This window comes from Protopterus annectens, chromosome 1.part1, assembly GCF_019279795.1.
Source record: "Protopterus annectens isolate FY-2018-M chromosome 1.part1, PAN1.0, whole genome shotgun sequence".
Classification (NCBI taxonomy): domain Eukaryota; kingdom Metazoa; phylum Chordata; order Ceratodontiformes; family Protopteridae; genus Protopterus; species Protopterus annectens.
In genome coordinates, this window is record NC_056726.1 from 359,887,277 (window position 1) to 359,901,057 (window position 13,781).

Here is a 13,781-nt window from a genome sequence, read left to right on the forward strand (position 1 = left end):
TGCATCCTCCTAGATTAGATTTGAAAGACATTCCCTTACAGAACCCAGACCTAATTCTTTCATAGATGGCCTGTGTTCGAGGAAATGATGGTGAACATGGAGCAGCCTTTTCCATTTGCACACAAGACAGAATTTAATTAACTGGACAATTACATGGAAATGTGCCTGCTCAAGGAGCTGAGAATGTAGTTATAACTGAAGCCTACAAGATTAGCATATATCAGTAAGAAACAATTTTTATAGAGTCTCGTCATGCTTACAGAGTAGTTCATGATTTTAGTACACTTTAGAAGGAAAGGGGTTACTTAACATCAGCAGGGACAATTATTAAAAATGCTTTTTTGTTAATGAATTGTTAGATGCTTTATTACCAGGGGAGACTGCGGTGGTAAAGTATGCCGCACATAGGACAGATAATTCTTTTGTTACAAGAGATAATACTTGTGCAAAAATTAAGACAAGACCTCCTATTCAGGCTATACTTTTTCGGCAACTGAATGAAAATAAGGACTTTTCTTTACAGGAGGTATTGTCTTTTCAAGATCGGACAGAGAACTCAGAGAAGGAGGTAGATAAGCAATGGCTGCGGTCCCTCTCCAGACCTTTTGTGGCACCATCTGGATGGTCGGCTAGCATCCCCAGTATATTTCTTAAATCAGTTGGTAAGAAAACTACCATCCTCCTTTCCATTTTGGCAAAAATGGATTAATAAAACAAATTTCTACTGACTGGTATGCCCTTCTTCTCTTAGAAGCTGCTCAGTGATTTTGTAGCTAACTGTGTAGTTTGTTTAGAACATAATGTGTCTAAATCAGTACCTGCATCTGTTCAATCACTGAAAAAACCTTGGGGACCCTTCTGCTCTTTGCAGTGGGACTGTGGAACTGTACTGAACTTCTTCAAGTGCAGAAATTCCTTTATGTCCTTGCTGTAACTTACATTTCTTTTTTCTGGATGGATAGAAGCACATCTGTGTGTTAATAATGATGTGCACACAGTAGCAAGAAAAAAAATCTTGACAGCATGTATTCCTAGATTTGGTATTCCCTGTTGTACTCAGTCTGATCAGGGCTCCCATTTTACTACTGAAGTAATACAGCAACTTAGCAAGATTTTAACTGTTAAATTGCAATTCCACAGTCCCTACAGACTGCAGGCTTCAGGGATAGTGGAAAGAGCCAACAGCAATTTAACATAAGATTAGCTAAAGTTCGTGAGGAAAATTGTCTTACATGGCCAGAAGCATTGCATTTAGTTTTATTTAGTATTAGAAGTGCAATCAGTTCCCTAGAAAATTGTCCCCTCAGGAAATCCTAATGGGCAGACCCACGGGAATGTTTACTACCCATCTCCTTAAGAATTTAGAATTGCAAGATATTGAAGAAACCACATTTCGTATTGTAAATCCCTGTGTTCTATTTTGCAGAAATACCATAGTTTGTTCTACATGCAAACCAGTGACCAAAAGAACAGGATCATCATGACCTGCAGCTTGGAGCCTTTGTATACATCAAACTGCATTCCTGAAGAAATTTGCTTAACTTGACCCCAGATGGAAAGGACCATACTTGTTTTTCTCATAAATGCTACTGCCATCCATTATGAGGGCCTTCCCACTTGGATCCATGTGTCGCATCTCAAGAAGACCCTCCCTTGTGACAAGTACAACAGAGACACCGCTGAAATCAGACCATGTGAACCAGCAGAGCCAGACAACAAACCAGGGACACTGTTGCATCTGGAAGGGATGGTCACTGATGTTTTGCCATCCAAACCAAATACGGAACCAACTGCACACTGCTTGCCATCCACCTCAATTCCAAATGCACCACCCAAATCGGATCTTTGCTACCAGACTGGGAAGTTAAATCCTGATGTTCTGCTACCTCATCCTGGTCCGATTCAACATCACATGATTTTCCTTAAACATGACAACATTTTTTCTTGCTTTAAATTCCAACATTACTGATTCATCCAGCTTTTTGGACACCAGTTTAGATACTGCCTTATCTAGGAAACATTCCTTTTCGAAATTACCTTTGATAAAATCCCTTGGTAATAGACTACTTTTTGGTGATTTTCATTTGTATAATGGACGGTCCACCCAACATACTTATTTACAGTTTCTTCAAAACCCTGTACATCTCCAACATGCTTATTTTTCCTACGGCTCGATCATCACTACAGTTACTGTGAATTTACCATCATTTTGTTTTGCCTGCTTTTCCTATCTGGAACCACAAGTGTGTCATCCTGTGTGACTACTGGAATTTTAAGTAATGAATCAATTCTTAATAGACATACATGCTGTGCTAAAAACAGACACAGGCATTAGGTTATAATGAAATGACAGCATCTGAATGGCATCTTGCCTTCTAATACTTGTTCTGCTGCCTTGCATACATGTGCACAGACTCTCAATGTTAGCAAATGCTGGGTTTGTGCACATATTCCTAGTATACATGATGCTGGTATTCCATTAATTCTTATACCAGAGATCAATTTAGAGCTTTACACTGCATTTCACCTGATTTTTCTTGATAAAATTTGAAAGAATAGACATGTTTCTATTCCCTTTATTACACTAACACCACTTCAACTGTCAATGAATGTTAATGGACACTTTGCAGCTGCAAAGATCGAACACTTTTTGTTGGAATTAGTTCTTGCAATTTTACCTGGAAAATCTATCCTGGGGCTGGAGGTTAAGACATGGCAGCATTGCCCGATTAAAATTACATTATAGGAAATCAAGCTTATCCCTGGTTACCTACAGACTGGTCTGGTTATTGTTATGTAGGTCATGTTATTCCAGTTACTTGACATACAACTGCTTTATCAGAAGGAAAGATTTGTAATAGTCATCATACGAAAGACATTAAAGACATTCCTAACCCACATAGAAAAATAGAAACCTCCTGGATTTATCATAATGCTGTGCAAAAAAAAAAAAAAAAAAAAAAAAAGGGTCTATATCATATATTCGAAATTCCAAAATGTCGAACACCATATATTCGAACTTGGAATTTTGAATACTGAAAACATTGAACGCTCAGAATAGCGATTTTTTTCACAGGGAAAAAATTTGCTGTTCCGAGAAACATACACCCAACACAAGCACACCAAAATAAATAAACCACACACATACATTTAACAAAACCCAATCCCACACTAAACCACACATACATTACTAACTATCCACTTACCTTAACCTGCACCCTAATCTTAAGGTCCGTAACTATTGCACACATACCCTACAAATCTATACACAAACTAATTAATACAGACACACATACAGTTAACAAAACACAACCCTATACTACACCATGCATACATTACTAACTATCCACTTACCTCAACACGCACCCTAACCCTAAGGTCCGTAACTCTTGCACCACAGTGGAGGAAATAGCAAAGCCATGGAATGGCCCACTAAAATCTTGCCCTAGGTATGATTTCGATGTTCCGGGGCTTCGCTATTTTCACCATTCGATATTTTGATATAGACCCCAAAAAATGCTTTTAACGGTCTTGTCCACATGGATCTTGGTGATGGGGTCATTTCTGGGACAGGTACTGTACCTGTTTATGGAGTGATGAAGTTCATCTAGGAGCTTAGCAAGCTGTCCAAGCTCTTGGAATTAAGTTGTAGAGTCCAGTAATTTAATAACCCAAGAACTGACTCCAATCATACCTCTCAACTGTACAGATTTTCGCAGAATGTCTAGATTTTTGGCTCATATTTTTGGTCTCTCTCATAAAATTGTGGTTTTCTGGCAAATCATTGAAGACTAAAGTATGAAAATAATGGCAGACATTTGAGTTATAGACTTTATACCCTTCAGAAAATTCACACTAATGCAAAACATGTCAATCAAATTTCTAAGTTTGTAACAGCAATATTTAAAATGTGTCCCTATTTTGGGTCTTTGTCCCCTCCATTTTTATGTCTTTGTCCAGATTTCTTGCTCTTAGTGGTTGAGAAGTATGACTTCAATGTGCAGTGTGGTACCAACCGTATGGCACTTGACTTTCTTCATGCTTCTAAAGGGACTACGTGTGCACTCATCCAAATGTTGTTGCCCTTTTATTCCAGATAACACAGAAAATAGTTGTCTTTAACAAACTGGTTTAACTACTGGTGTCATTCTAAAGGGGCCCAATACTTGTCAACCTGACAGCATATGGTTGACAGGTCTTGCTGCTTTGCCAGGGATGGACTTCACCTGTCACCACTAGGCTTTCAGATATTGGCCAAAACATTATCCACCCCTACAGTGCCTTTTTTAGGTACTGCCAATCAGACAAACCTTCAGAAAGTGCACTCCCTAGAATCTCTACTCACTCTGGAGAATGCTGACATCTGTGCAGTTACTGCTACATGGTTCAAAGCCACAGAAAGCAATCCGGCAGTGCATGGCTACAATGCCTTTCATACGTTCTGACCACCCATTCAACATGAAAGCACAAAAAGCAGAGGTGTATATATCTACATAAAAGAGGAACACATCAAGCAATGTGACATACTTGAGCTACTCCATGCCCAACCAACCATGAGACAAATCCATTACCATATTCTTGCTAACTACAGGTTCCCCCACCATGAACCAGGAAACCCATAGATCATACCTGAAGTTACCCAAATCACTCATCATCCAGCCCAATACCACACTCATGACTAATTTTAACCACCCCTCCATTAACGGGGGGGGGGGGGCTATACATGGCCACTAACAAGTAGGCCAAAAGATTTCTTGACTTTGTAAACTCAAATGTCCTGGAACAGCTACTTTGCACTCCTACTAAAGGAACAAATATCCTAGCTCAGATGCTCACAAATATGGGAGAGCACTGCACCCCCCCCCTCAAGTGTGACATCCTCACTGGTAAGATAAGATCAGACCACAAAGCAGTCTTCCTTGAAATAAAGGTAAAACTAGACCCCCCCCCCACACCTAAGAACTTTTCTAAGGCAAACTACATCTAAACCCAAAGATAACCATAAATAATTGTTGCAAGAAGCATGGCCTAAAACTAAATGTGAAAAATCCATTATCATACCCTTTGGGAAGTCACATACCCCTGCAAATTACAACAGTAATAGCATACCCCTAAGAGTAGACTCACGGGTGAGAAATCTAGGAACAAAGATAGTAGCCTAAACTACAGTGATGAGGAAGTTCTTCGTGGCACAGCTTATAAGTAAAGGCATCCAGATCCAAGGAAGTTATAATCCCACTGTACTCAGCACTCAGACCAATAATCAAGTACAATACACCATTTGGCAGCACTTGACTAGGCACTTACAACAGCTGGAGCAACCTCAGAAGTTTATTGCAAAGAAAATACAGGGTGCAAGCAACCTGTCCTATGCGGACAGACTAAAAGCCCTATCCCTTTACTGTCTCCTACTGCCTATTAAGGGGTGACTTATGCCTAAACTACAATGCACTCACATATCTAGCACCAATGGAGCTGTTACACATCCGTAAGACAAACAGCAAGAGGGTTACCCAATCTAGGGATCTAAACCTAGTCAGCAACTCAAACACAACATGTTAGATACAGACGTGTGCTTCAGAGATCACCCCTTCTTTGGAACAGGCTTCCTATCCACATTAAACAAAACCCTTCTCCGGCATTCTTCAAACAATACTTGGATCAATGGACGAAGAACTGCAAATTCACACCTGGGATACCACTTATGTCCCTTATGGACAGTTGCAATCTGTAAAATATTCAAGGCACTGGCACAAACCTATGCTATCCTCTTACCCCCAAGGGATATATATTGGGTAAAATTGGATTATATTGGCTAGGCTTACCATATACTGGCTAAAATCGGGTTATACTGACTAGGCTTGTAAGGACTTTTAAGCCGTTAGCCTAGTAATCTCATGTGAGTCTATAAACACTGCCGCCATCCTTAGTTACCGAGAAATAATTCAGAAAATTGCTGAATAGTCACATGCCACTCAAGCTGATCATGCCCTTTGGGAACTTTTAAACAACCTTTTTTCCTAAATGGGGAGAAAGAATTTTAAAAGTTTATCATGCTTATACCTATTATAATTACAACATCATGCCTTTCTCTCACGGTTAAAGCACGCATTTTAAAGTTATTAGAATGCAGAAGTAATGTCAGTTTGCAGATAGAAAAAAATTAATCATTACCACTGACCACTATTGATAAAAATCAAAACACAACAGAAGACGAAAAAAGGTGTTGCACAAATGACTGAGGGGATGTTAAAATACATAAAGTAAAAGTTGCATTTCTGATGACTACTTAAAATATTTAGATCGTGTTTTTGTTTCATCAAACCGTTGGCATGTTATAATTGCAAATGTTGTGTCTTTCAGCTTTTTCCGGTTAGGGGTTGCCACAGCGGAACTCCGGTCTGCTAATGATTGGCAGTTGATTTTTAAGTGCCGAGTTGCTAGCCCTGACGCACAACCTCCAACAAAGGTACGCCCATTCATGCATGTCTCCATGCAGAATACGCTCTAAGACTTTATTTTTGAAACTGTTTAAATACCGTTCATATCATGGACAGAAAAAACAGCATGTGAAGAATGAATGCTCATTCATTTCAAAACTTGAGTCATTGTCTTTTGTTTTTTAATGGTTAGGGGTCGCCAGACTGGATCACCAGTCCGCTTATGATTGACAGTGGATTTTTATGGTGTTGAGTTGCCAGCCCAGCGCCTATCCTCCAGTAAAGGCACACACACACACACACACACACACACACACACACACACACACACACACACACACACACACAAAAACCTACCTACATGTCTTCTTAAAGTTCAGTTGATCACAGGGAAAAACGAAAACTTGAAGTCATTGTGCAGTCAAAAAACTATTACGGTTTGGGTGATACTTTACAGCATCAGATGGGGGGAATGTAAAGCGTGAGGAGTAAGGAGAAAGAAAGAAAGCAAGATGTTAGTACATGCATTTCACTTTTGATACACTTTCATAACAATATGGATTCCCGAATGTTCTGCATTATGTATCTGCCTAATATTAGAAAATGCTGACTGAATTAGAAAAGTACAAGCTCTGTTCTGAGTCGAAAGTTTTATCATGGAATTTGGAACTTGTGCCCACTGTGGATCGTCAAACAAGTAATCAGCAGATTTTGGCAAAATTAATGCTGTAGGATTCATTTTTGATTGGTCAGTGGTTGTTCTATGATTATTACAATAATATCTTTAATGAAAAAAGTATAAAATATCAAGCATTCTGTAGTTCACAGAGACAGGACCTAATCTCCCACATACGTGCTTCACTGTGCAATAAAGGAGATCGCTATTCTCTACTGAAATGTCTCGTGAGAAAGTTATTTGGTACCTTAACAGAACTAACCATACCTCCCAACCGTACTGAATAACTCAGTTTTTACCGAGTTTTGGGGTTCAAATAATGGGGTGCCATGATTCCCGAGTGGCACCCCTTAAATTTCCGAATTTCCCAGCTGTTTTATTTGAATTTTCTTTTTCTGGCTTTTTGAGCTGATGTCAGCTCTGTGAAACAGCCTGCCAGCCTGTTGGAATTGAGCTCAAACAATAACGCGAGTTCAATTCTGGCCAGCCACAAGGGAATGGAACTTCTGTTTAAGCTGCAGGAATAAGGGAATGGAACTCAAAGCTGAAGAGGTAATGATGAGAAATGCTGCACAGTTAAGTTCCTTACTTAGCTGCTGTGTGTAGAGTTTTGTGCTTTCCTTTCCGTTTTTAGCTGATGTCTGTGGAATGATAAATGCTGCAGAGATTTAGCAAGAACAGAGTTTAACGATGAGAATTAAGTTCCTTACTTAGCTTTTCAAAAGCCATTACAGTTAAGTAATGCTGCAGATTTAGCTGCTGTGTGGAGGACAGCGTTTAGATAGCTTTCCAAAAGTTAAGTAATTTTGTGTGTGTGTGTGTGTGTGTGTGTGTGTGTGTGTGTGTGTGTGTGTGTGTGTGTGTGTGTATAAAATGCCCCAGGTGAATACACCTGGTAGCTAGAGGTACTCGGGCTCAAACTCTGTACCTTGGGTACAGGTAAACAAGAGCCTAAAGTCCCTACCCACCACCAATTCCACATTTATGCCTCATATTTTTGTTCTGTTCCTCATATAATCTGTGTTTTTTGGGATATTTGTGGCAGATTAGTGAAGGATTGAATTCACTAAATAATGACAGGCATTTGAATTTCAGACTTCATATTCTTCAGAAAATAAATGGTAACACAAAACCTTTTATCCTATTTGAAATGTATCCCTGTTTTGGGACTGTATTCCCCCATTATTGACTTTGTCCATTTTTGTTTTGCTACAACGTTAAGAGCTATGGTGAGAAGTAAGGATCAAATTCTGTATTCACCCATTACTGGCTTTGTCCAGGTTTTTTGTGCTAAGAGGTTGAGAGCTATGGTGAGAAGTGAGAAAATGATAGCCATTTAAGTTTCAGTCTTCCTAGCTTTCAGGGAACTGCTGATTTGGCATAGTGGTATGTTGCTCTGACTGTAGTACACAGGGTCCTGGGTTCAAGACTTGGCAATGAAATGCATGGTGGTAACACAACATTTCATTCTAGCTCCTTTTCAAAATTATACAAGCAATGTTTAAAATGTGTCCCATGCTTTTGGGCTTTTGTCCCCTCCTCAATACATTTTGGGTTTTTCCAGATTTCTTGTGCTGCAAAGTTGAAAGATACAGTTGAGTGCCGAGTGTATTTTACATAGAGCTGATAGTTTCAGGGGAAGAGAAGTTTAGTGTTGCTTATGCTGAATCTGCTTGCATTGTTAACAGCATAACAGGTTAAATACTTGCTTTTGATGCAGAAGGCTGTGGGTTCTACTCCCACAGGATATAGATGCATTGCTTATACTGTACTGTGCTGTTATACTTGGGGGTAAGTCATGGGTTTAGCTACAGATACAACAGAAGTGAGAAAATGTCATGCACAAGGGCATCTGTGCCTCAGTGGAAAAAGCAAAAAATATCAATCACCCAAATTCAGCAAAAGAAAATCAATCAGAGTTATATTCTATGCGGCATTATAAGAAAAATATTTTTAAAACAAGTACAGTACATTTTCCAGCATTCAAGATAAAACACATTTTTCCACTGCAGACAGTGGAGAAGCAACAGTGACCAGTTAACCGCACCTGGATTACCATGATAGTTTTGATGCTTCAGGTTGAATATAGGAGAGGGGAGAGGGTCTGTCAGTACTTGGTCTTGGACTAAAATCTGAAGTCTTAAAAACATGCAGTTTGGCTAATTTATTTTGTTGTGCATTTACAGCTATTGAGTTGGTCTGATAACACAAATCAGAGTAAGTCAAGCAAAAAAGTGAAACTTAAAATAAGTTTGAGAAGCTGTGCAAGATGCCCATGGCTTACACTACTGTCATTCTATTTTTATAGATATATGCGTGTGTGAGTGTGTTTTATGATGGAAATGTTCTGAATTGGGCAGTTTTGTCATTATTGGTTCATGCATTTTGTTTCATTACCTACTGGAAACATGTTCAAATAATAAATGTAAAATACGCGCCAAGTCTAACAAGTGTGTTGTATTATACAAGGAATATAATTTAATGAAGTCAGGAAGGTGTACCAAAGAACACATGTATGTTCCTTGTTTTTGTGTGCAAGGGGCCTATGATTTGAAAACAGCCCAAAGGCAATCTTTATCCACCACGGACCAGATGCATTTTCTTTGGATGTGGTGTGGGTTTCAATGCTGTTTCAAGGGCAGAGAAGTTTTAATGCTAAGTCTATTTTCATTCTGACAGTATTGTTTGCTTTTGTTTAGCAGAGATCTATTAGTGTTTGTGCATTGTGCTATAAAATGTAAATATAAAATCCTAATAATCATTGTAGAAGTAAAGCAGTATGCACATGTGTTTATGGTAAATGGGGTGAAATAGCCAAGCAATAGGATATTGGACTGGCTGCGGGGTGACTCTGGTGCCATATTTTGGTGATCAGTTAGTTGGTTTGTGCTTGAAAGCTAGTATCCCACAATTCCATTGGAGTGGCTGTGGTTACATAATTATGTATGCAAATTGTATGTTAATCAGTGTACATATTTGTACCTATTTTTCATGGGCCTTGTCCAGATTTTTGATGTTTCCAAGTTGAGAGGTATGGAACTAACCCCATTGCTCAATCCTCAGTTGTTAGAAGGGTCATTTGTCTCAGATGCACAGCCTCGAGGAAAGACAGCAGGCACAGCTACAAACAAAATAAATAAATAAATAATTAAGAGCTAAACAAACAGTGCCTCTGACATAATACCCTAAGGCTGGGTGCTCCAGAAAGAGGGGATGGAAGAATACATACACCTTTACTTAATGAGCCTTCTTATGTTATCACTCCTTGAGTCAGATGCATAAGCACACACTAATACATGCAAGACAGCACTAATGTACCATCCAAAAAGGGGCACACCAAACTATAAAGCCAGGCTTAGTCATATGGTGCAGTTGATTAGCACATAAGCTTTCAATCCATTTCCAGAATCAGGGACAAAGCCAAAAATAACTTGGGACAGATACCCATTTTTGTGCCACTAAGAAAGTTGACAAGATTGTGGGAGGGGGGGTATAAATTAACGGCCTGTAACTGGTATCATTATTTGACTGTATTGTAACACTGTTTCTTAAAACAAAATAAAAATCGCATTCAGGAGAGACAGAGCAAATTTTTGAGCCACAAATGAGTATTTCACTGGAAACCAGGAAGCTTGAAATGTATACTATAGGACATGAAAGGGCATCTAGCACATACCAAAGATCTGTTGTGATGTAGTAAAGCACCGAGTACTTCCTCTAATCAAAGCTGGCCGATATGAAGTGAACAATAAGAGAGGAGAATTCCTGGAAGGCACAGTGCAATGTGAGAAAATGTCACACATGACCTAGGAACTGTGGCACAAGAGTAGATGAAACAACTTGGGATGTGCAGCCTACCTCCCATCTACTTTAAACTGTTTCATGAAGATGAAGAGGTACACAACTTGGTAACAAGGGACAGGAATTTAAATAACAAAAAAAAAAAAAAAAAAAAAGCTTGTCATCTCCAGTGGCCACTTAAAGAGTTCCACTTCCTTGTGAGCTTTGCCTGCAGAGCAACTCTTTCTGCAAGAGTAGCAATAAATATACTTCTAAATGACAAAAGACAATTTTTCACAATCTCCAGTGGTCCCTTGATAGTTCTGCATCACATACAGATTTTCGCAGAATGTCCAGATTTTTGCCTCATAATTTTGGTCCATTTCTTATAAAATTGTGGTTTTCTGGCAAATCATCGAGGACTGAAGTCAGAAATTAATGACAGATAATTGAGTTTCAGAATTCATACCCTTCAGAAAATACATGCTAATGCAAAACTTGTTATTCTATCAAGTTTCTAAGTTTGTAAGAGCAGTAATTAAAACTGTCCCTATTTTTGGGTCTTTGTCCCCCCATTATTTATGGCTTTGTACAGATTTCTTGCGCTAAGAGATTGAGAGGTATATGCTTCTTTGTGAGTTTTACCTGCAAAGTAATTCTTTCCGTAAGTGTAGCAATAAGCATGCTTCTAAATGACTAAAAACAACACTGTCTTCCATCCCCAGTGGCCACTCGACAGTCATACTTCCTTGTACCTGCGAAGTAAATAATTTAATTTACATGACGACACCTCAAATCTCTCCTCCGGTCCACCTGTCGGGACATCCTGGAGCAACCCACTGTTCTGGCTATGCTTACAAAAATCCGCATAAAAGAAGAAACAAAATCAAAAACATGGCCAATGATAAATCCACACTCTACTTGCAATTCTTCTCTTAAATATCCACATATATTCAAAGTTGAGGAACGAAGTATAGAGTGACATATTTGCTTATATAAACACTCCTGCTACTAGTTTGAGAACTACCCCAACCATACAAAACAGACAGTTCGGTTTCCGGTGAATTATGACAGGTCCTTCTATCACTCCACAGGTGAAATCTAAGACTCTGTGTGTATAGTACCACTGCCTGCAGTCCTTACCTTCAAATTTACCGTTGGTATCTCCATATTACGTCGCGTACTCCAGTTTATGTAAAAAATCCTACTCCAAGTAACATCACCGCACTGAAAACTTCCACAAAGTTACGCCTTAGCGCATGACAAACTGCAGGATGCAAAAACGCGTTTACCTTCTCCAGCGCATGACTACGGGTGGGAGTGGCCGTGTTGTAAGGGTAAGAAGAGCGGCTTGAGTTGTTAAGACGATATATTTTTTGCTTTACTCAGTGGGCAACGGCAGCACAGTTACACGAAATGTTATTATTCCCTACCGTTTTAAATACAAAATTGTGTAGTCGGAGGTGTTGAGCCAATCGTGAGTGACTTTTACGGCTATGAGCGTGAGGTACTTTACTTTTACCATGTTTCCGTATGTGAACGTGGGTGTAGTAGTAGTATACAGAAGTTTGGTAAGTAAGCCGATATACCAAGGGTAATTCTTAGCGCACAAATCATGGATAAAGCCAAACTGGAGGAGAAATGCCCAAAGACAGGGTCAGTTTTCAGATATCGCTCTTATAAACGTAGGTAGATACTGGAATAATATCACTTGCATTAGCATGCATTATCTGAAGTATGTCAAGTTTTTGCGTCTTTCGGCTTTTCCCCGTTAGGGGTGGCCACAGCTGAACTCCGGTCCGCTAATGATTGGTAGTTGATTTTTACGTGCCGAGTTACCAGCCATGACGCACAACCTGCAATGGAGGTACGCCCATTCATGCACGTCTCCACGCAGAAGACGCTCTAGCTGAGAATGGAACCGGACAGCGTCTGACTGCGAGGCAACAACGCTACTGCAGCACCTCCCAGTGTGAAACTTAAATGCACGTTATTATTTAGGGCCTTCAGTCCTCAATGATTTACCAGAAAACTACAAAGTTTATGAGGAACAGACCAGAGGTACGCGTTAAAAGTCTGGACATTATGCAAACTTATGGACAGTTAGGATTACCACCTGTCCCTCTTTGGTCAGCTGCTTCTTGTAAACAAATAGGAAAGTTGCAAATGTCCTGAAATTTTAGGAGAAAAAGTATTTCAAAGTTTCCATTAATAGCTGCCCAAAGCAATTATTTTGTATTTACCCCAGGTATCACTTCTGTGTCACTGTTAGACAGAGGCACAGTATACTAACCTCGAAAAAGGGCATAGCAAAATTAATTTAAAATGGGTGGCGAAAGCCAAACATACTCTGGCTAGGCTTATAAATGCCCTAGGGCAGATAGCCTAGTATGAACCTATGAACACAGTGATGCACAATGAAACAATACAAGCATCTCACATTTTAAATATAGCAAAATGTTATGACAAAAAATGTGAAGTCCATCCCTTTGCACTGACATTTTGTCTTGTAAAATTTCATATTTAAATGAACATGCCCCATTTTGGTCAGCAATCTTCGTTGAGAGGTATGCCTTTCGACCCTGGTTTTGCCTCATATTTTTCACTGTATATATTACTATGAATATGTATGAATTCCTCTTTATTTTGAGTTAAATGAGGTGCATGTTATATTTGCATAAGTAATACAATTTATCCTTTATTGTACAACTTGTATGTACTGTGAATTTAGGATATGTTATGACCAGATTGCACAGATGAGGTCTGAATCCCACAAGTGAAAGATCAAGCTATCACCAAAGGGATAGTGTAGAAAAGCTTTAACTTGTACATTCATAACAGTAAGTTGGTTAGAGTACAAAAAAGTATTTGACAGCATCCCGCAT

The 13,781-nt window shown here is 39.2% G+C and overlaps 1 protein-coding gene across 1 annotated transcript in view; it reads right to left on the reverse strand.

The window, feature by feature from the left end:
* LOC122805002 (angiotensin II receptor associated protein) overlaps positions 1–12,560 on the reverse strand; it is a 680,089-nt gene extending 667,529 nt beyond the window's left edge. Inside the window, exon 1 of the mRNA XM_044075256.1 lies at positions 12,040–12,560. Coding sequence (XP_043931191.1) covers positions 12,040–12,066 — 27 coding nt within the window. The 5' untranslated portion in view covers positions 12,067–12,560. The remainder of the gene's footprint in view (positions 1–12,039) is intronic.
* Between the last annotated feature and the right edge of the window lie 1,221 nt (positions 12,561–13,781).